This window comes from Oreochromis aureus, linkage group 9 (genome assembly GCF_013358895.1).
Source record: "Oreochromis aureus strain Israel breed Guangdong linkage group 9, ZZ_aureus, whole genome shotgun sequence".
NCBI lineage: Eukaryota > Metazoa > Chordata > Actinopteri > Cichliformes > Cichlidae > Oreochromis > Oreochromis aureus.
Genome location: NC_052950.1, coordinates 39,950,121 through 39,973,479, shown reverse-complemented (window position 1 = coordinate 39,973,479; position 23,359 = coordinate 39,950,121). Strand labels below are relative to the sequence as shown.

General features: G+C 43.8%; 1 protein-coding gene across 2 annotated transcripts; it reads left to right on the top strand.

The window, feature by feature from the left end:
• The first annotated feature begins 717 nt into the window (after nucleotides 1-717).
• On the top strand, nucleotides 718-20,200 carry actr3b (actin related protein 3B). Of its 2 annotated transcripts, XM_031760440.2 has the most exons (12): nucleotides 728-1,822; nucleotides 3,076-3,131; nucleotides 4,683-4,807; nucleotides 4,915-5,025; nucleotides 9,119-9,214; nucleotides 9,312-9,419; nucleotides 9,501-9,644; nucleotides 9,729-9,902; nucleotides 10,135-10,227; nucleotides 10,458-10,583; nucleotides 17,676-17,759; nucleotides 18,126-20,200. In XM_031760440.2, the coding sequence occupies exons 1-12, from the start codon at nucleotides 1,482-1,484 to the stop codon at nucleotides 18,219-18,221; spliced, it is 1,554 nt and encodes a 517-aa protein (XP_031616300.2). In that variant the 5' UTR covers nucleotides 728-1,481; the 3' UTR covers nucleotides 18,222-20,200. The 2 variants fall into 2 exon arrangements, 1 of the variants encoding a protein (XP_031616300.2); XR_005614450.1 differs by lacking the exon at nucleotides 18,126-20,200 and having other exon boundaries at nucleotides 718-1,822; nucleotides 9,793-9,902.
• The last annotated feature ends 3,159 nt before the right edge of the window (nucleotides 20,201-23,359 follow it).

Sequence of the window (23,359 nt, the reverse complement as noted above, 5' to 3'; positions counted from 1 at the left end):
GATCTATCTATCTATCTATCTATCTATCTATCTATCTATCTATCTATCTATCTATTGATCTATCTATCTATCGATCGATCTATCTATCTATCTATCTATCTATCTATCTATCTACATGTAGATAGATAGATAGATAGATCGATCGATCGATAGATAAGCTGCAGGTACAGTGTAAGGAGTGTAAGGAGTAGGATCAGTGCAGTATCAGGTGCGATGTGATCGGTAGTATTGCACATTGAGTAAGAGGCTGGTTGTATATTACTGTAATGAATACTGTTTGTAGATAAGTACAGTATAATGTCCATGAGTGTTAGCAGCACAGTTAACCTTCAGTCAGGGTGGAGGTAGGGTGTGTTTGACAGCCTGTGGGTAGAAGCTTCTATTGAGTCTGTTTGTCTTTGACCTGATGGACCTGTAGTGTTTACCAGAGGGGAGGGGGGAAAGTGAGTGTCCAGGTTGTGCCAAATCACAACAACAGTCCTTTCAAGGTGCTTTATATTGTAAGGTAGACCCTACAATAATACATACAGATATAAACCCAACAATCATATGACCCCCTATGAGCAAGCACTTTGGCGACAGTGGAAAGGAAAAACTCCCTTTTAACAGGAAGAAACCAGAACCAGGCTCAGGGAGGGGCGGGGCCATCTGCTAAATGTCTCTGAGGGGGGTTGGTGAGGTGCCAATAGCCGCTCTGCTGCCCTCACCACCCGCTGCAGTTTCCTCTTCTCCTCCACAGTACAGCAGTTGAACCAGAGTAGCAGCAGTAGGTCAGAAGGCTCTCGATGGTGGAGCACTAGAAGTTAATTAGCAGTCTCTGGGAGTAATTGACGCAGCTTCCTGAGGAAGTACATCCTCTCTTATGCTTTTCCTACCTGGTGGGAAATGTTTGTGGATCAGCTAAGGTCGGCTGAGGTGTGGACTCTGAGAAACTTAAAGCTTTCTACCTCCTCTCCATCAATGTACAGGGTGGAGCACTCAGATCGCCTTGTTCCCTGTGGGACACCTACGTTCAGACAGAGGGTGGAGGAGGTGTGCTCTCCCATCCTGACGTTCTGTCTCTTGGGAAGTCCAGTATCCAGGTGCACAGTGAGCTGCTGAGTCCTATACTGCTTAGATCAAGATGGCGCGGCCACGTCCAGACGCCTTCTTGACCGCTCCGCACGGTCACATTTCACTGCGTGTTATACCTGTATAACCATGCACGTGACAAATAAAGAATCTTGAATCTTAGTTTATTAACCAGTGCAGTACCACAGTATCTGTAGTACCACAGTATCTATAGTATACACAGTATATGTTGTATCAGAAGCAAAGTTTGAAGTACTGTTGTAGTCGTACTGCAGTAATGAGAGAAGCTGCTGTGAGTGTTTGCCGCCCCCTGCTGGACGTCCCGCCTCATCACACCGAGCGCGTCATTGTCGTCAATAAACTTTATTTAAAAGTTCAAAGTGCCCATTTATTGACATTTTGGAAGCAGGATGAGCCAATCAGAGCCTCCTCCTCCTCTCTTTCATTCTCTACGCTGTGAACAGCAGCGATCTCATTTACGCACATCACGTGAACGCAGCACAGACTCCGGTTACCGGGGCCGCGTCATCTGTTTCTATTTTCTCCAGCTCTCCCTCCGACCCGGAAGTGCTCGCGCACACACATACGCTCACGCACGCTCACGCACGCAGAGCGGACGCGCTCCTCCCACCATCACACACCGGACTCCGCCTCGACCACCGACACCGACACCGAGCTCTGCGGGCCGGACCGAGCAGGACCGCGCCATGTCCCTGCAGCTGCCCCCGTGCGTGATAGACTGCGGGACCGGGTCAGGACACGCGCACACACACACACGCGCGCAGTGGCAGTACATGTGACGTCATGTGTTTTTGTGAACAGCATCATGTATGTGGAGTGAGGGTGTGTGTGTGTGTGCGTGGGTGCGTGCGTGTGCGTGTGTTTAAAGGGACAGTTCACCAAAATAAAAACTGGCTCGTGGAATTGTCCACCAGCGGCTGGAGGTAAATGCGCTGTGATGATCAGGTGATCGGGGCAGGTGAGGGGCGGTGCTTACACTGAGGTCCTGCTGTTCCACATGTTCATCCAGCTGCTGCTGCTGGAGCTGCTGGTTGGGTGGAGGTTCAGGTGAAGTTGTGGAGCAGTCTGTGTGCAATCTATTCTGGGCTACAGTGTGAATGTGGGACAGCTGCACACTGACCCCCCCCCCCTCCCCCTGTGTGAGCCCGGCTGGCTGTTCAGAATCAGAGATCACGTGATCTCCTTCAGCCTCGACGTCGGTCTGTGCCCCCGAGCCAACGTGACATCGTGGGGTCTTTAGAAATAGCTCACGGCTGCAGGCGTTTAAAGGGTGACACCGAGCTGACTGTCAACCATGAACGCACGCATAACAGCCAAAAACACTCAGAGCAGGTCCCAGATCAGTTTGGCCTGGCTTTGGAAAGGGGTCCCAGGGTCCAGGGTCAGGTATTAGAACTGATCCCAGGGTCCAGGGTCAGGTATTAGATGTCTGGGTCTATCCAGTAATCACAGCCAGCTCAGTTCATTTTTAATCTTTCATGATTTATTTGTCAGAACTCAGTTTAATGGAACATGTGTCATTTTTTTGTTCATGTTTTTTTGATGTAGTGAAAATACTACAGTTACTTTACAGTTACTACAGTTACTGTGGTGAGGTAAAAGTATATCATCCTAAGTGCAGGTCTGCAGTAAAAATGACTCAAACTCTGTGAGTGTCATCAGGCAAACGCTCCTGAAGTCAAACTGCTGAAGTGATTGAAGTGATGTTTCAGTGCTTCAGATCCTGATTATTGTTACTGTTGCTCATCATTTTCTACATGAACTGAATGATTACATAGAGGTCAAAGACAAAGCAGTAATCGGTCACATCTCTGTTTGTTGACTAATTTCCTGACGTTTTATCAATGTTTTATGTGCAAAACTGAATTTATAAATGTCTACTGCGAATCACTCCACTGTTTTCCACAGAGGCCGTATTTGGACCCACAGCCAGATGTTGAGAACCTTTATGTCTAACTGTTGATTCTGTCTGTGTGGCTGCAGATACACAAAGATCGGCTATGCAGGAAACACCGAGCCACAGTTCATCATGCCGTCCTGTAAGCATCTCACAGCAACGACAGACAGACGGACAGATAGTTAAGGTTAAGTTAGTTTCACTTTCTGTTTCTAAAACTGAAAGTGAACCTAACTCTGTGTCTTCATCAGTTCTTCCACATAAGTATAAAAATATAAGTCTTCATCTAACCACACATTAAGGTTCTTACAATATCTAGTTAATGTTCTCAGGATTTAGAGAAGCTTAAATCTAATCACACCTTTGAAATGACCAAACAAACAGTTTTTAGGTTCAGAGCAGCCCTCTGATAGGCTGCAGCTTTCCCCCTGTGATAGCTGGGAAAGGCTCCAGCATCTCTAAACTGGGTAAATGGTTGATAAAAATGGATGAATGGTAGTTCAAGGCTTTGTCAGTAGAAGGTGTGAATGAGTACACCACAGTATCCCCAGCATAGTAATGAATAGAGCTGCTGTTAGTCAGTGATGCCAGGTTATTTATGTACCAAGTGAATAGGTCAGAGCCAAGTACTGACCCCTGTGGAACACCTTTTGTCCCAGTTCTCCCAATAAGATAACTGTGACATCAGTTCCAAGCCAGAACCAACCAGTCTAAAGCTGCACACTCACTGGAAGGTATTCTCAGTAACGAGCGAACCATCTTTGGCCACTTCAAGCGCCTGTGGATGAAGAAAGGGCCAAAGATGTGAAGTGTGCAGATCTGTGATGTTCTCTCCTCAACTTGGAGGCAAGCAACTCAAGGGTCTACCCAATGACAGCGAAGAATACCACTGAGTGACATATGACCTGGTAGTAAATACATTAGAGGGTCACCTAGGCAACCGGAGCCTGGAACGCTTTGAAGTGGTCGGCTACAAAACAATATGTGATGGGCCAACTGGTTCCAGCGTGGATGCAACTTAAATGTGTCAGAGAGAGCTTTATGGTCCAGTGCTGCACACTCCATCACATCATTAACCTCCTGACACGCTGCCATCCGGGCGCTGCATCAAGTCTAAATGCAAACAGGTTCCAGATATCGTGATCACACTAAAACTGGACCAACCGAAAGTTTCGGAGCGCGTGACAGTTTGGATATGAGGTTGTGCTTTCATCACGGCCTCTATCACCTCCTTCATGGAGAGCCGTTACTCAGTTCAGTTTCATGTATACACCAACAGTCAGCTGAAGGCTGTTGGCGAGAGATTCTGAAGTCTGCTTTGATGACTGATTTCCCATCATGCAGCATGTCAGTACTCAGTTACCCACATGTGTAAATGTGCCAACAGGAGGCGAGCCTGGTTATTAACTGCTGCAGAGTTTCACAATTAATAAATGTGTGAGATTACTGTACATTACACACTGATGCACTGCAGGCTCTCCCTGTGAGCGATGCAGACGGTCAGGTCAGGTTAACTTTTCCACGTGTGTTCCTCGCTGTCAGCTGCAGACTAAACAAACCGTGTGTTTAACCCCCCATCCTGGCACTTTGTGCCTTGAGTAGCCATAATAAACTTTTCAGTGGTTTATTCTGGTGTAACCAGTGAAAACCGTGACTCACGTATGTTTATGGTTGTGTTAATGGCATGCACCAGGTATTGCAATCAAAGAGTCGGCGAGCGTGGGAGAGCAGGCCCAGAGGAGGCTTGTACGAGGAGTCGATGACCTGGACTTCTACATCGGCGATGAAGCCGTAGAGAAACCCAACTATGCAACCAAGGTAGGAGAAGGAAAAGAAGCAGGACCTCTGTTTGTGCAACGAGATGTAAATGAAAGCTGACTGGTTTGGTTTGCTGCCGTTCTCCGTCCTGCTGGTTTGCTGTTTAGTGGCCAATCCGACACGGGATGGTGGAGGACTGGGACCTGATGGAGAAGTTTATGGAGCAGGTCATCTTCAAGTACCTGCGAGCTGAACCTGAGGACCACAGCTTCCTCATGGTACACTCTCACAGTGTTTGTGTTGTATTCTGTTTCATTCTTCAGGAAGTTCTTCAGCTCTTTGACTGAAGCTAACACTGATGAGGCCTTAGTGCTGTTGCTACAGTTACCGGCAGTTTAAAACCCACTGTTAAACCGAACCTCGAGCTGAGAGCAGGATCCTGAGCCGTGAAAAAGGCTCTGCTGGAGGTTTCTTCCTTCCCACGGTCACCAAAGCACTCGCTCGTAGGGGTCATGTGATTGTCGAGGTTTTATCTGCATTATTGTAGCGTCTTTACCTCAATTCAATTCAATTCAATTCAATTTTATTTATATAGCGCCAAATCACAACAAAAGTCGCCTCAAGGCGCTTTATATTGTACAGTAGATCGCACAATAACATATACAGAGAAAAACCCAACAATCATATGACCCCCTATGAGCAAGCACTTTGGCGACAGTGGGAAGGAAAACTCCCTTTAACAGGAAGAAACCTCCGCAGAACCAGGCTCAGGGAGGGGCGGGGCCATCTGCTGCGACCGGTTGGGGTGAGAGAAGGAAAACAGGATAAAGACATGCTGTGGAAGAGAGACAGAGATTAATAACAGATATGATTCGATGCAGAGAGGTCTGTTAACACATAGTGAGTGAGAAAGGTGACTGGAAAGGAAAAACTCAATGCATCATGGGAATCCCCGGCAGCCTACGTCTATTGCAGCATAACTAAGGGAGGATTCAGGGTCACCTGGTCCAGCCCTAACTATATGCTTTAGCAAAAAGGAAAGTTTGAAGCCTAATCTTGAAAGTAGAGATAGTGTCTGTCTCCTGAATCCAAACTGGAAGCTGGTTCCACAGAAGAGGGGCCTGAAAACTGAAGGCTCTGCCTCCCATTCTACTTTTAAATACTCTAGGAACAACAAGTAGGCCTGCAGTCCTACAAATTGGAGTCTATTAGATAGATATGATACAAACCACTGCAGTGCAGTACCTGTAATACCTACAGCATGTTCTAATCACTCTAATAGGATATTATGGTCAACAGTATCGAACGCTGCACTGAGGTCTAGCAGGACAAGCACAGAGATGAGTCCACTGTCAGAGGCCATAAGAAGATCATTTGTAACCTTCACTAAAGCTGTTTCTGTGCTGTGATGAGCTCTGAAACCTGACTGAAACTCTTCAAATAAGCCATTCCTCTGCAGATGATCTGTTAGCTGTTTGACAACTACTCTTTCAAGGATGTTTGATATGAAAGGAAGGTTGGAGATTGGCCTATAATTAGCTAAGACTGCTGGGTCTAGAGATGCTTTTTAAGTAAAGGTTTAACTACAGCCAGCTTGAAGGCCTGTGGTACATAGCCGATTATTAGAGATAGGTTGATCATATTTAAGATTGAAGCATTAATTAATGGCAGGACTTCTTTGAGCAGTTTTGTAGGAATGGGGTCTAAAAGACACGTTGATGGTTTGGAGGAAGTAATTATTGAAGTTAACTCAGAAAGATCAATTGGAGAAAAAGAGTCTAACTTAACATCGATGGTACTAAAAGTAGCTGTAGATAATATTACATTTGTGGGATGATTATTGGTAATTTTTCTCTAATGATAAAAATTTTATTTGTGAAGAAGTTCATGAAGTCATTACTAGTTAACGTTAAAGGGATGGTTGGCTCAGTAGAGCTCTGACTGTTTGTCAGCCTGGCTACAGTGCTGAAGAGAAACCTGGGGTTGTTCTTATTTTCTTCAATCAGTGACGAATAGTAAGATGTTCTGGCTTTATGGAGGGCTTTCTTATAAAGCAGCAAACTATTTCTCCAGGCTAAATGATGATCCTCTAAATTTGTGAAACGCCATTTCCTCTCCAGCTTACGAGTTATCTGCTTTAGGCTACGTGTTTGAGAATTATACCACAGAGTCAGGTACTTGGATTTGAGACCTTAGTTTTCACAGGAGCTACAGTATCCAGAGTCGCATGCGTAGTGAGGAGGTAAAATTATTAACAAGATAATCGACCTCTGTTGGAGTAGCGTTCAGATAGCTGCTCTGCTCTGTGTTGGTACAGGGCATTGAAGATGATAACAGTGGGTGGATTATATTCTTAAACTTAGTTACAGCACTTTCAGAAAGACATCTACTGTGATAAAGTCTACTCTCCACTGCTGTGTAATCAATTATTGTAAATGTAAATGTTATCAGGAAATGATCAGACAGCAGAGGGTTTTCAGGAAACACTGTTAAATGTCCAGTTTCTATGCCATATGTTAAAACAAGATCTAGAGTGTGATTAAAGTGGTGGGTTCTTTTGGGATAGTTTTTGGGTAGTTTGAATGTCTCGGTGGTGTTGATTCATTTAAACTAACATACTCATCCTGCTGCAACCAGGTTTCTGTAAGGCAGAGTAAATCGATTTGTTGATCAATTATTAAGTCATGTACTAACAGAGACTTGGAGGAGAGAGACCTAATATTTAATAATCCACATTTCACTGTTTTACTCTTTGGTTCAGATGTGGATACTGTATTGTTCTTTCTTTTTGATTTTTTATGTTTAAGTTGTTTATTGCTGGTTTTTAGTTTGTCTTTTGTCTGTTTGGGAGCTGACACAGTCTCAATGGAGATGGGTTTTGGGGGGTAGCAGGAGGAGAAAGCTGCAGAGAGGCGTGTAAGACTGCAGCTCTGCTTCCTGGTCCCAACTCTGGATAGTCATATTTTGGGGGTTTAATAAATTGGTCCATATTTCTAGAAATGAGAGCTGCTCCATCCAAAGTGGGATGGATGCCGTCTCTCCTAACAAGACCAGGTTTCCTCCAGAAGGTTTGCCAATTATCTATGAAGCCCACATCGTTTCTGGGACACCACTCAGACAGCCAGCAATTTAAGGAGAACATGCGGCTAAACATGTCACTCCTGGTCTGATTGGGGAGGGGACCAGAGAAAACTACAGAGTCCAACATTGTTTTGGCAAAGTTACACACCGATTCAATATTGATTTTAGTGACCTCCGATTGACGTAACCGGGTGTCATTACTGCCGACATGAATTATGATCTTACTGTATTTACGTTTACCCTTAGCCAGCAGTTTTAAATTTCCTTCAATGTCGCCTGCTCTGGCCCCTGGAAGACAATTGACTATGGTTGCCGGTGTCTCTAGCCTCACATGTCTGTGAACGGAATCACCAATTACCAGAGTTTGACCCCGCGGTGTGTCGCCGAGTGGGGAAAAACGCAGTTGAACACATGAACAGGTTGGTGGTGTACCTGGGGCTTCAGTTTAAGACTATGCTTCCTCCTCACCGTCACCCAGCCGCCCTCTTTCCCCAGCTGCTTGGGGTCTGCCGGGGGACAGCTAGCGGGGCCTACGCTATCTTCGGCTGCACCAGCTACAGGGGCCTGGCTAGCTACGGGTGAATGAAGGGTGCGAAGCCGAGTCTCCAATTCAGTAATCCTGGCCTCCAGAGCTGCAAATATGCTACATTTGTTACAGGTATCATTACTGCTAAAGGAGGCCGAGGAGTAACTAAACATCTGACACAATGAGCAGGAAAGTGCAGGAGGGACAGGTGAAGTAGCCATGGTGCTAACGAGTCGGCTACGAGCTAAGCTAAGCTAGCGAAACAGTACAGAGACAGTGAGTGAATACTTTGGCTATAAATTAGGTAGTGAGTCCACAGAAAGGGTGATTCAGATGAAGCATGTGAAGATTATACTATGAAAAAAGAATGTATTTAAAAGTTTTTAATTAAATTGCTAAGCAGATAAGCTACTCAGAAACACCACTGTGTTTGAGCAGGAACAGGAAGTGATACTCTACCACAGAGCAGTGTCACGGATATGGTGCTCTGTAAATACAATGTGTGTGTGTGTGTGTGTGTCTCTGTGTGTGTTTGTGTTTTTGTGTCTATGTGTGTGTCTGTGTGTGTGTTTGTGTGTGTGTTTGTGTTTTTGTGTCTATGTGTGTGTCTGTGTGTGTATGTGTGTGTGTGTGTGTGTGTGTGTCTCTGTGTGTGTGTGTGTCTGTGTGTGTGTCTGTGTGTGTGTTTGTGTTTTTGTGTCTATGTGTGTGTCTGTGTGTGTATGTGTGTGTGTGTGTGTGTGTGTGTGTGTGTGTGTGTGCAGACAGAGCCTCCTCTCAACACTCCAGAGAACAGGGAGTATTTGGCTGAGATCATGTTTGAGACTTTCAACATACCTGGACTCTACATCGCAGTACAGGTGAGACACGCTGATATCCTTAAACAACTTCCAGCACATTCCAGAATCCTGGAGAAGGTTCCAGGACCCTGTGGCGTAAAGTGCGTCTCTCCATCAGGCGGTGCTGGCGTTGGCGGCGTCCTGGACATCCCGGCAGGTTGGACAGAGGACTCTGACCGGCGTTGTGATCGACAGCGGAGACGGCGTCACACACGCCATCCCCGTGGTGAGAAACACACCCACCTGAAACAGAAGGGGCGGGGTTTGAGCCGCTCTACTGACTGACCGGTCGGCTCATGTGTCACAGGCTGAGGGCTACGTGATTGGCAGCTGTATAAAACACATCCCCATAGCAGGGCGGGACATCACTTTCTTCATCCAACAGCTGCTTAGAGACCGAGAAGTGGGGATCCCACCGGAGCAGTCTCTGGAGACCGCCAAGGCCGTGAAGGTACCAGAGTGCTCCTCCTCTTCTGTCTTCCTGTCTGTACTCCTGTGTACTTTAGTGTGTATTTGTGTGTACTTATGAGTGTAGGAGCGATACTGTTACATCTGTCCGGACATCGTAAAGGAGTTCACAAAGTATGACTCTGACCCAGGAAAGTGGATCAAACAGTACAGAGGAGTCAACGCCATCAGTAAGACCGCCTTCCATATTGACGTGGGCTACGAACGCTTCCTGGGCCCTGAGATCTTCTTCCACCCCGAGGTTACAACACAGTCTTTTTGTATTTACATTTTGCTCCAATCTATTTTCATTCAGTACACAAAAATGAATAAAAGTAACAAATTAACTGAGCTTCATATAGTTTGAAAATGTAAAGGCTCAAGAACAGAACCCTGAGGAACCCCACAGCTGCTCTGTTCTAATGCCAGTTCATGCTGATAAAATCAAAATAACATAAATAATAATACATGACATGTGAATATGTGTTCTCCAGTTTGCTAATCCAGACTTCATGCAGCCTATCTCTGATGTCGTTGATGAGGTCATCCAGAGCTGTCCAATTGATGTGCGCAGACCGCTCTACAAGGTAATTCACGAGTGTGTAATCATTACAAATGCACACACATGGTTGTTATATCTCTTGGTGTATTTGTGCAAAAACCACTGTGGGTTTTGGATGAGTTCTGATAAGTTACATCCATTTTCTTGACAACTTATCCAGTTCAGGGTCATTGGTGGGTCGGGGCGTGTAGATTTGTTGTGAATGACTGAGGCTGAGGATTTGCTGAAGCTGTGCGAGTCTTCTGTGTCCATCAGAACATCGTGCTCTCTGGAGGTTCCACCATGTTCAGAGACTTTGGCCGACGGCTGCAGAGGGACCTGAAGAGGGTGGTGGATGCTCGGCTGAAGCTGAGCGAAGAGCTAAGCGGAGGACGGATAAAGGTGAGCCTGACCAGCATGTGCAGGCCAATCCAGACTTCTATGACCCAAACACATCTGGAAGCAGAGGTTTTTAACATTGGTCAGCTTCAGGTAAAGCTCGTCTTTGTGTGGAACTGTTTCAGTCAAAAGGCTGAAACTGGTCCCCACTGAGCTCCTCCACAGTCCAGATCAGTGCTGGTCCCATGCTGGTCCCAGCTGGAATCACCTTCCTATTAATAGCAGAGGTGGGAAATAAAATTCTACTTAAGTACAAATACTTTGTACTTAAGTAGAATTTTCAGCTATCTGTACTTGAGTACTTTCTACTCCTTACATTTTCAAACAGGATCATGACTTTAGGTTTATCTGTAGTTTATACTCTGGGTTTAAAGTGGAGTGCAGGTGTCCGTATGTTTAGCATTTAGCTATCCCTACTGAAGAGAAGCGAGCAAAACTTTCTTACTGTATGTAGGGCTGCTCGATTATGGCAAAAATGATAATCACGATTATTTTCACTGAAATTGAGATCTCGATTATTTGACGATATTTATTTAACAATAACAATATATTGAATAATGGCTTTAAAGATTGTCAAAAAATAATATAAAATAGTGTGCAAATACTGATTACAGTGCAAATGTTTGCAATATAAAAATAAATGAAAATGTAAACATCTATGTTTAGTGAACTTCAAAATACTGCACAATATTTGATCCACGCCTGACTCCATGAACCCATAATGTTTCCACCAATGTTCCTCTAATATTTCATGTGTCTGAGCGAACACACAAACTCCCTGAGCGTCCCTTGGACCACTGTGAGCGACATCAGACGTGTGCACTGTGGTCACGCCAGCATCTAATCCATCCAAGTTACGGTTTATTAAAATAATCAAATTACAGCATTTACATTTATGTTAGACGACTTTTAATTAACTGCTTTAGCCCACTTACAATGAAAATTTAAAAAATCCTGTTCATGACCTGTGTAGGATGTTAACACTATTGGAAGTAAAAATAACTTGAACTCCAATTTTGAAAACACAACTTTCTTTCTTTCTTTTTTTTTTCATAAAGCTCTGACTTGTATTATGAGTCTGTGGTCTGGGAGAGAGTCTGTAACTCTGTCTGCAAAATACAGCATATAATGACCAATGTTGGCCAATTACTTATATAGTTACTTCTTCAAAAAAGTAACTCAGTTTGGCAAACAACAAAGTTTTTTGCAGCTATTTATTTTTTTTAATGCAGCCAAGGTGTTTTTAAATAAACATTTCAAACTATTTACAGAACAATCAGCTGTTCTGCATCAAATCTGATGCCACACAAATTATTTGTGCTGCTCCAAAAACTACACAAGATTTGCGCTAAACGTCTCAAATCTCTCACATCTCAGAACACCGCCGTCACTCCTAAAACTTCCCCCCGTTTCTTAACAACTAGATGCCACGTTGCCATATCATTTTTTGATTGGTCGACACGGTACTTTTTTCGACCAATAGGAAAGGGTGGGGGTTTTTTGGTGTTGTTTTTGCTCACAGGCTTTCGAAATGTTTTCCTTATAAAACGCCGCTTTTACCGCTTCTTCCCGCAGTAAATATAAACAACGACAGTATTCAGGAAGAAAACCAAACATTGCAGATATTTTTATCATAACTCTGGTTTTACGTGGCCGATCAACACAATTTAAAAACTGGTATAAAGTCCACACTTTTTCCGTCAATTGTTCCGTCTGTCCTGCTCACATCTCCAATGGTTGGACACGTTGTCATTAACGTGGCTTCACTCCACATCAGCCACACCGCTTTGCTAGCTAAAACACCGGTGTCGGCACATAAGGACGCTGTCATAGCCTGTCAGCGATGTTGATTGGCTGCGTATATACGAATGTGAATCGCATTATTGGCTGGACTACAGGATAAGGTGGCATCGTTCTAATCCCATACAGGAGCAGCCAGTCACTCACTGACTAACACTGCAAAACAGAATTGTTAAAGTATTTATTTTAATTTCAATTCAGGTTAGATTTTTTTTGTGCGCAACGCAGATTTTCTGTGCGCAGAGACCGTGCCAGCAGTGCGCAATTGCGCACGTGCGCAGCTTAGAGGGAACATTGGTTTCCTACCACTGAAGTCGTTTTACCCGCTTCCCTCAGGTCCTCTTGTGACGCGTGTTCGAAACACAGAGAGGTGTGCTCGATTTGCCACACGGAGCAGCGCGAGAGTAAAGCACGAGGGAGGTGCTAATAATCGGCTCAGTCATTTTTAATGATCGTTGAAAACCCAGATCGTAATCGAGATTAAAATTCGATTAATTGAGCAGCCCTACTGTCAGGTAATTTGAAATGAAGCTTAACAAACATCAGCAAACACACAAACTGTCTGTGTGCAGTTTGTCTCACAGTGTGCTAAAGGTGCAGCTGCTTTTTCACAGGGAGAGAAAAGACCGAGAGCTAAGTTCACTCAGAGATGGAGAAAGATAAGAAAGAAGGAAAGGAGAGGAAGAAGAGAGCTTAGAGTTTAAGGGAAGGATGCTCATTTAAAGCTCACATGGAAGTTCTCATGATGTTAAACCTGCTACTAATCAAACTGAAGCAGACTAACTGTGTTATTTAAAGGCTGCAGGTTAGTGCAGGATAAACAGGTGAGTTTGTACTGTGATGGCTTTAAAGTAAAGACCAGTGTGTGACTGCTGCACAGTGACTGTCTAATAAAGATAGCATAAACTGTGTATTGTCAGTGTAGAGGATGAAATCAGCCAGGACAGCTCAGGAAACATCTGCTCACATCTGGTTGAATCCAGGTGTGTACATCCACAGAGAGCAGCAGGTCAGCTGATCACAACCTGCACACTAAGAACATCTACTGGAGCTCTCAGTGGAAATGATTGTGAGTTTGGTTCTTTTCCCCACACTGAGCCATTACAGCTGACTTTAGGTTCCCCACCTGCTGAATCCACTTCACCCTCTGACTGTGCACATGTTCCTGTTTAAAATTCAATTCAATTTTATTTACTCAGCGCCAAATCACAACAGCAGTCACCTCAAGGTGCTTTATACTGTAAGGTAGATCCTACAATAATAAATACAGAGAAAAACCCAACAATCATATGACCCCCTATGAGCAAGCACTTTGGCGACAGTAGGAAGGAAAAACTCCCTTTTAACAGGAAGAAACCTCAGGCAGAAGCAGGCTCAGGGAGGGGCGGGGCCATCTGCTGTGATTGGTTGGGGTGAGAGAAGGAAAACAGGATAAAGACATGCTGTGGAAGAGAGACAGAGATTAATAACAGATATGATTCGATGCAGAGAGGTCTATTAACACATAGTGAGTGAGAAAGGTGACTGGAAAGGAAAAACTCAATGCATCATGGGAATCCCCGGCAGCCTACGTCTATTGCAGCATAACTAAGGGAGGATTCAGAGTCACGTGGTCCAGCCCTAACTATATGCTTTAGCAAAAAGGAAAGTTTGAAGCCTAATCTTGAAAGTAGAGATAGTGTCTGTCTCCTGAATCCAAACTGGAAGCTGGTTCCACAGAAGAGGGGCCTGAAAACTGAAGGCTCTGCCTCCCATTCTACTTTTAAATACTCTAGGAACAACAAGTAGGCCTGCAGTGTGAGAGCCGGGGTGCTCTAATAGGGTGATATGGTACTACAAGGTCATTAAGATAAGATGGGGCCTGATTATTTAAGACCTTGTATGTGAGGAGCAGGATTTTGAATTCAATTCTGGATTTAACAGGAAACCAATGAAGGGAAGTCAAAACAGGAGAAATCTGCTCTCTCTTTCTAGTCCCTGTCAGGACTCTTGCTGCAGCATTTTGGATTAACTCAAGACTTTTCAGGGAGTTTTTAGGACATCCTGATAATAAAGAATTACAGTAGTCCAGCCTGGAAGTAATGAATGCATGAACTAGTTTTTTAGCATCACTCTGAGACAGGATATTTCTAATTTTAGAGATGTTGCACAAATGGAAGAAAGCAGTCTTACATATTTGTTTAATATGTGTGTTGAAGGACATGTCCTGGTCAAAAATGACTCCAAGGTTCCTCACAGTGTTACTGGAGGCCAAGGTAATGCCATCCAGAGTAAGAATCTGCTTAGATACCATATTTCTAAGATTTTCAGGGCCGAGTACAATAACCTCAGTTTGATCTGAATTAAGAAGCAGAAAGTTAGCGGCCATCCAGGTCTTTATGTCTTTAAGACATTCCTGCAGTTTAACTAATTGGTCTGTGTTACCTGGCTTCATGGATAGATAGAGCTGCGTGTCATCTGCATAGCAGTGAAAATTTATGTTATGTCTTCTAATGATGCTGCCTAAGGGAAGCATGTATAATGTAAATAGAATTGGTCCTAGCACTGAACCCTGTGGAACACCATAATTGACCTTAGTGTGTGAAGAGGACTCTCCATTTACATGTACAAATTGGAGTCTGTTAGAAACCTGGGGTTGTTCTTATTTTCTTCAATCAGTGATGAATAGTAAGATGTTCTGGCTTTGCGGAGGGCTTTCTTATAAAGCAGCAAACTATTTCTCCAGGCTAAATGATGATCCTCTAAATTTGTGACACGCCATTTCCTCTCCAGCTTACGAGTTATCTGCTTTAGGCTACGTGTTTGAGAATTATACCACGGAGTCAGGTACTTCGGATTTGAGACCTTAGTTTTCACAGGAGCTACAGTATCCAGAGTCGTATGTAGTGAGGAGGTAAAATTATTAACAAGATAATCGACCTCTGTTGGAGTAGCGTTCAGATAGCTGCTCTGCTCTGTGTTGGTACAGGGCATTGAAGATGATAACAGTGGGTGGATTATATTCTTAAACTTAGTTACAGCACTTTCAGAAAGACATCTACTGTGATAAAGTCTACTCTCCACTGCTGTGTAATCAATTATTGTAAATGTAAATGTTATCAGGAAATGATCAGACAGCAGAGGGTTTTCAGGAAACACTGTTAAATGTCCAGTTTCTATGCCATATGTTAAAACAAGATCTAGAGTGTGATTAAAGTGGTGGGTGGGTTCTTTTTACATTTTGAGAGAAGCCAATTGAGTCTAATAACAGATTAAATGCCATGTTGAGGCTGTCATTTTAGCATCTACATGGATGTTAAAATCACCCACAATAATTATTTTATCTGAGCTGAGCACTAAATCAGATAAAAGTCTGAGAAATCAGAGAGAAACTCTGTGTAAGGCCCAGGTGGATGATAGATGATAAGAAGTAAGTCTGGTTTCTGAGTTTTACAGCTGGGGTGGACGAGGCTAAGCATCAGGCTTTCAAATGAATTAAAAGTCTGTCTGGGTCTTTGGTTGATTAATAGACTGGTGTGAAAAATTGCTGCCACACCGCCCCTCGGCCTGTGCTTCGAGGTTTCTGGTAGTTAGAATGACTCGGGGTGTTGATTCATTTAAACTAACATAATCATCCTGCTGCAACCAGGTTTCTGTAAGGCAGAGTAAATCGATTTGTTGATCAATTATTAAGTCATGTACTAACAGAGACTTGGAGGAGAGAGACCTAATATTTAATAATCCACATTTCACTGTTTTACTCTTTGGTTCAGATGTGGATACTGTATTGTTCTTTCTTTTTGATTTTTATGTTTAAGTTGTTTATTGCTGGTTTTAGTTTGTCTTTTGTCTGTTTGGGAGCTGACACAGTCTCAATGGAGATGGGTTTTGGGGGGTAGCAGGAGGAGAGAAGCTGCAGAGAGGCGTGTAAGACTGCAGCTCTGCTTCCTGGTCCCAACTCTGGATAGTCATATTTTGGGGGTTTAATAAATTGGTCCATATTTCTAGAAATGAGAGCTGCTCCATCCAAAGTGGGATGGATGCCGTCCTCCTAACAAGACCAGGTTTCCTCCAGAAGGTTTGCCAATTATCTATGAAGCCCACATCGTTTCTGGGACACCACTCAGACAGCCAGCAATTTAAGGAGAACATGCGGCTAAACATGTCACTCCTGGTCTGATTGGGGAGGGACCAGAGAAAACTACAGAGTCCCACATTGTTTTGGCAAAGTTACACACCGATTCAATATTGATTTTAGTGACCTCCGATTACGCGTAACCGGGTGTCATTACTGCCGACGTGAATTATGATCTTACTGTATTTACGTTTACCCTTAGCCAGCAGTTTTAAATTTCCTTCAATGTCGCCTGCTCTGGCCCCTGGAAGACAATTGACTATGGTTGCCGGTGCCTCTGTCTCAGAACAGAATCACCAATTACCAGAGTTTGACCCCCCGGCGGGTGTGTCGGGTGTGTCGCCGAGTGGGGAAAAACGGTTAGACACATGAACAGGTTGGTGGTGTACCTGGGGCTTCTGTTTAGGACTATGCTTCCTCCTCACCGTCACCCAGCCGCCCTCTTTCCCCAGCTGCTTGGGGTCTGCTGGGGAACAGCTAGCGGGGCCTACGCTATCTTCGGCTGCACCAGCTACAGGGGCCTGGCTAGCTACAGGTGAATGAAGGGTGCGAAGCTGAGTCTCCAATTCAGTAATCCTGGCCTCCAGAGCTGCAAATATGCTACATTTGTTACAGGTATCATTACTGCTAAAGGAGGCCGAGGAGTAACTAAACATCTGACACAATGAGCAGGAAAGTGCAGGAGGGACAGGTGAAGTAGCCATGGGGCTAACGAGTCGGCTACAAGCTAAGCTAAGCTAGCGAAACAGTACAGAGACAGTAAGTGAATACTTTGGCTATAAATTAGGTAGTGAGTACACAGAGAGTGTGCTTCGGATGAAACACGTGAAGATTATACTATAAAAAAAAATGTATTTAAAAGTTTTTAATTAAATTGCTAAGCAGATAAGTACATTTCAGAGCCGGTACTTTTTCACTTTTACTTGAGTAAAGAATTACAATCAGTACTTGAAATTAATGGAGTATTTTTTAACAGTAGTATCTGTACTTGTCTGTAGTTTTGCCACCTGTGATTAATAGTCACCAGATCCTGGTGCAGCAGATAACAGCACAGAGCAGAGTTAGGCTTTAATGTTACAGCCTTTACCTGGACAGCATTTAACTGGATTACTGGTTTGTTCCCAGTTTGTTTGTGATGTTAATCGTTTATATGCAGATGATGTGTTTTTGTGTGTTGGCAGCCGAAGCCGATGGAGGTTCAGGTCGTCTCACATCACATGCAGCGTTATGCCGTCTGGTTTGGAGGCTCCATGTTGGCGTCCACGGTAACCAAAACTTTTGTGTGCTTCTACTTTCACACAAAGCATTTTCTTAAACAATATGTGGCTGGAGGAAATGAGCCTGCTCAGTAAACTCTTTCCTGACGAGTTTATGGTATCAGGTCTTAGTGAATAAAATATGCATTCAGTTTATAACTGATGGCCCCTCTGGAGAGACCAGGAACCAGAGGAGTGGCTGATGATGTCAGAACATTCAGACTGTGACAGCTCAAACACAGTTTGAAAACCAAAAACATGATTTTGTGAAAGAACATCAGATAAAATGTCCTCGCTTTTTAAAACCGTTCCATAAAGTTTTTGCACTTCCAAACCTCTAACCTTTTTTTACACTGTATGTTGTTGTGTTTGCAGCCAGAGTTTTTCCAGGTGTGTCACTCGAAGAAGGACTACGACGAGATCGGGCCGAGCATCTGTCGACACAACCCCGTGTTCGGCATCATGTCCTGATGGCAGCGCCGAGCCCATCGGCCCGCTAACCGGTTAGCCCGCTAGCAACCAGCCACTCAGCCATTAACCTGATAGTTTTTTGCCCTTCTCAGTTTTCACCTATGAGGCTGCTAACCTGTTAGCGGGCTAGCTCAGCATCATCAAGCACATGGAGAGCGTGAAGCACAAAGGCAGTTAGAGAGCACGACAAAGTTTGCAGTGGTTTTGTTTTGATAAATTTACTCCACAGAGAAGAATTTTACCGAGAACAAGAGGAGCTGCAGGAGACGTGGTGTAGTTAGCCAACCTTCTTCCAACACGTAGCAGTGAGATCCTCTGAAGCTGAGGCTGTTGTCCCGACAGCAGATAATGATAAAGATGGCGTCTGCTCGCCTCTCATCCTCATTTCGGCCTTTTATCAAACACAAGCAGCCAATCTGTTCTGAAGCTGGCGACGGTGAATTTAACAGGACGAGCCTCTGGATGTTTTCTGTCACTCTGCATGTGTGTCAGCATGTTTGTGGCCCTGCTATAACGATCAGACTCACACTGAATCTCACTGACTTGTTGTCTCTAAACTAGAAAAAGCTCTAAAATCCGTCTTTTCGTCTTTGGGACAGCGTCGTAGACGTCCAGATCAACAGACAGAAAATGATTTTCTTTGGTGGTGATGGTCTCATTTTCTCTCTGGCAGCACAATCAGGTGTATTTTTGAGTGCTGCAGCCTGCAGAGGGTGCCGACGGTCTCAGAACAGCGACGCAGTGTGACGTCACAATCAAGGGGACCTGTTCTGCTTTTTTTCGTTTTCTGGTACAATAGTAAAGTCATAGTCTCTGATGTTGAGATGAAACACCACCCATGTGTCAGATAACGAGCTCATCACCACACTGGCTTCCTGAAATGGCCCAATCAGAAGAAGCTGGGATTTTAGGGGTTGTTTTAGACGGAGCATAACAAGGCTTTAGACAAGGCTCATTTTGATCTCTGAATCATGCAAAGCTACTCTAGAAGAATCAAAGAAGAAAGATACAGACCTGAGAGCAGTCTTTAGAATCTGAATTCACAGGTTTACAGAGCGTGACGTCTTCCTCCTCAGGACGTCGTGATGTTCGTCAGAATAAACCTCCATCATTTCAATCAGGATCAGAGAGAAGCCCAGCTCTGATTCTGTGTTTGCTCCAGTCTCACTGTGATGGAGCGATGTTGGTCTGAACATCACTCTCTGGGTCTACGGCCCCAAGATCCCCCAAAAAACCACCAGACAGAATAAAAAGGGAGAGTAAATCTATTCATGTTAACATATAAAGTGTATTTTGTGACTTTAGATATAAGAGACGACTGACTGTGGCTCAGCATGAGCATTTATTTTTGATGAAATTGGATTAGCGTGAGCCGGGAAGAGGCTCCAAATGATTCTGGGTCATGGATTTAGTTTTTAATGTGTTCAGGCTCTATATTTGTTTAAAAAAAAATAACAATAATAATAATAATAATAATAAATGGTAAATGGCCTGTATTTGTATAGCGCTTTACTTGGTCCCTACGGACCCCAAAGTGCTTTACACTACATTCAGTCATCCACCCATTCACACACACATTCACACATACAAATATAAACTTGTATGAAGACACACACGCACATCAATATATATTTATATTGACAGAGAGAGCAAGAATCAGACTGAGCCAAGATCAGGTCCAAACAACCTGCAGCATGTGTTCAGGTGCAGTCATGTGATGGGCATGTCTTCCAGAAGTCATTGTAAGGTGAGATGCTCAGTTTGAAGATTTGCTTCCACAACACGTTTTCTCTTACAGCGCAGGGATGAAAGCAGATAATATCCACGTTATGCAAATCAGTGTTTCTTAAACGAGATGAAGCCTCATTTGCATATTTAAAAATCAACCTTCAAACAGTTCATGTCTGTAATTAGTCAGTTTCACAATATTATCTGTACGTACTGGTTTCCAATAAACATGTATGAAGTTCTGCAGATCATGTCTTTGCTTTCTCCAAGTCAGTTCTTTTCTTGCACCATAAATCTTCTCCTTAACTCCAGCACAACCGTCTGTCAGTGACCCTCCGACCTCTGGCTGTGAGGATCTGCCATAGTCCTCAGATGGACCTGTGCCTGCTCATTTAAGCCACACCCACTTCCATCAGTGTTTTCTCTTTTTTATCACAAGGTTGGCTGACTGCTTCACCATGCATGCCGATAGTGAACCTTACGTTGCTGCTTTCACTTTAGCTGCTTTCATTTTACTTGAATGTTCAAACTTTTGCATTTGATCCAGTGACTTGGATCTGTTACCATTACAGGGCTTGAGTAACCTGTGAGAGCTAATGATACTGTTCTACTGTAGATGAATCACCTGAATGAGGAGGTGCACTCCTCTGTATTTCATGCTCAGTTACTCTGACTAAATCTCCTTTTCACCTCACTCTTATACCTGTTCACCCTTTGTCCCTCCTCTCTAACTCCACCCACTGTGACATCACCAGCCACCCTTATCATCCCCTCTCTGTCTATCACAGTCATTACATTTTCTTCTCTTCTGTATATGTAACATAGAAGAGTCCATTACATGTGAATATTCTCCAGTGTATACTGTCACTCTACAGTCCCCATCAGCCCACGCTGACACCAACAAGCAGAATCCTCGTTTAACTAAAGTAGATGTGAAAACAATTACACAAAACGACCGCCTCCTGTTATTAAATCAAATATTTTAAAGTCCTTGTTTTTGCGCGCGCGCACACACACACACACACACACACACACACACACACTTAGCTCAGACTCAGTGTGAGGACTGTCTTTAGAATAATTATTATGTCTTATTTTTTGTATCTGTTACATCGGTTAAACTTACACCTCGTTAAACTCTGATCACTGTTAAACATAATTAACTATCAGTAAATCCCTTATACATAAAATCACCTATGTCCTTTGATCTTTAACAAAGACGAGCACTCTGTATCAGTTTGAACATGACAGGCTGGATGTTAATGCCTTTGAATCTCTCAGGAGAAGAAAGCCGGGGGGGCTTCAGGCTCTCTGCCTGAGTTCTCACTAATATGACATCACGTGGCTGCTGCAGTAAAGATGTAGTAGTACATCACAATTCAGTACATCGTGCTGCTTTGAGGATTTTTATCGCTGTTTTTAGTCAGGATTTTATCACAAACATCATAACAGACAGATGTGATGGGTTTGTCTCTCAAACGTAAACACAGTGTGTATATAAGGTGTATCATTTTAAAACCAGACGGTAATAACTAGATAACCATAGCTAGGTATGCTTTTTATGTATCGCACTGGGATTCAGGACTACAGTCAATGGACTAAACCAAAGAAGAAGAAAACAGACTTTATCATTAAGATCCTCAGTGTGGATCAGTATAATATCAGCCTGATGTCTGCAGTTTAGTGTCAGCACAACTAAAACATGCTGACTGACCTCAGAGTTTCAAGTCCACATCCTGGACTCTTCAGAAAACCACACAGATGCTTCACTCCTGAATCCAGATGATTCCAGATGTTCCTGCATGGCGGACCAGACTCTGATCAAACACCACTGACTGACCTGCAACTGAAACCATGGCAGAGCCTCCACAGATGGCTGCAGACTCTCAGTGTTGGACCTGTTGTGGAAAATCTTAACAATAACCTGCAACACACCCAGTGATCATTTTTGAAATGGTTTAATAACATATTGTAATATGGAGAGAAACATCCCAGCCAGAACACTAGGATCATTTCTAAATTTGGCTGCCACCCTCATATGTTTATATACACAGACAGACAAAGACATTACAACTCTTACATGCTGGCCCCTCTCACGGGAGGGTGGGGCCCCCATCTTTAAACCCCCTCCCTCACAGAGATTATTATGACCTTGTTTTCTGGTTGGGCGTCACCTCCCTAAGAGCAGGAACTCTGGAGATCTTCAAGTTTATAACAGACCCTCGGTGAAGGTGCAATAAAACTTGGGGCCCACTTGTGATAAGATTCCACATGCATGCATACAACTAGTGTCAGGAGTGATCTTGCTATACTAACTTGAGAAAGTGATATTACTATTACTAAAGTGATATAAATTCAAATATGTGATTAATACATCAGAAAAGAAATCTGCCACCACAGACCTCCTCCTGACCTCGTACATACTGACCCTGATGTGGCTCCATCTCTCCATCAGACCTGTTCCTCTGACCTTCAGACCTCAGCCTGTTTCCCTTCATGAGGAACGGTTTCCTGATGAGCTGAAGGTCCAGATCATCTCTCAGGTCTTTACTGGAGTTTTACCTCTGGTACAGAGTTCATCAGTGTAGATAGTTCTGAGAGTCTGCCACGTCTTCTTTTGTTGTCTTCCTCCTGCTCCATTTATTGGAGCTGAACAGGTGTGTTACAAAGCCAAACCACCGGACACAGTGACAGGAAACTCATCTTTTATTTTCACGTTGATCAGAGTTACAGAAAGAAACATGAAACAGTCTGACCCTCTGCTCTCTGACACGTTTGACAACATGAAAACAGCCAAAATCCTCATTAATCTGTTGGTTTCTGTTGGACTTTTATTCTAATCAGCTCTAAAATGTTTCCATAAAATCTAATAAACTTCCTATTAACATCAGTGTCCAATGAAAATTCTAAAAATAAAGTCATTTTCCTGATTGTTTTGTTCTCAGACTGGAAGTCAGAGATCTTGGTTTCCATCCAACCTGAAGGTTTTCACAGAGCCGACTGTTCAGGTTTGACTCAAAGCCTCGTTTCTGGAACACTTTAGTCCTGAAACCTGCTGAAACTCTGACATGTTCTGCTGTTTGAACGTCTTTGTTTGTATAAAGATGCGGAGAAAATCGTCTCTGTGAAAACCTGTGATGTGAAAACCAAACCAAATAGACGAGCCAACCTTTGTGCTCGTGCTTCTGTAAGTGGATTGGAGGATTGGATATTGAACTGTATCAGCTGCTTGTGGGTGTTACAGATGATTCCTAATTTGCTCTCCTGTGAGTGCTGAACATCTGGCAGTGCGTCACATCAGCTGCAGCTCCCGTGAAAGGCACGGATCCACCTCGCAGAGAGCGGCGATCAGAGCCGAGCTGGCCTGGGATCCTTTTCTCCGCACCACGTCGATCACCTGTCGGGCTTTA

What these genes read in the sequence shown, in the direction of transcription:
- actr3b (XM_031760440.2), top strand. Translation starts at nt 1,482, where the DNA reads ATGAGCCAATCAGAGCCTCCTCCTCCTCTCTTTCATTCTCTACGCTGT. An exon ending in GACTCTACATCGCAGTACAG is followed by an intron (nt 9,215 to 9,311) that starts GTGAGACACGCT and finishes TCTCTCCATCAG; the next exon opens with GCGGTGCTGGCGTTGGCGGC. An exon ending in AGACCGCCAAGGCCGTGAAG is followed by an intron (nt 9,645 to 9,728) that starts GTACCAGAGTGC and finishes TTATGAGTGTAG; the next exon opens with GAGCGATACTGTTACATCTG.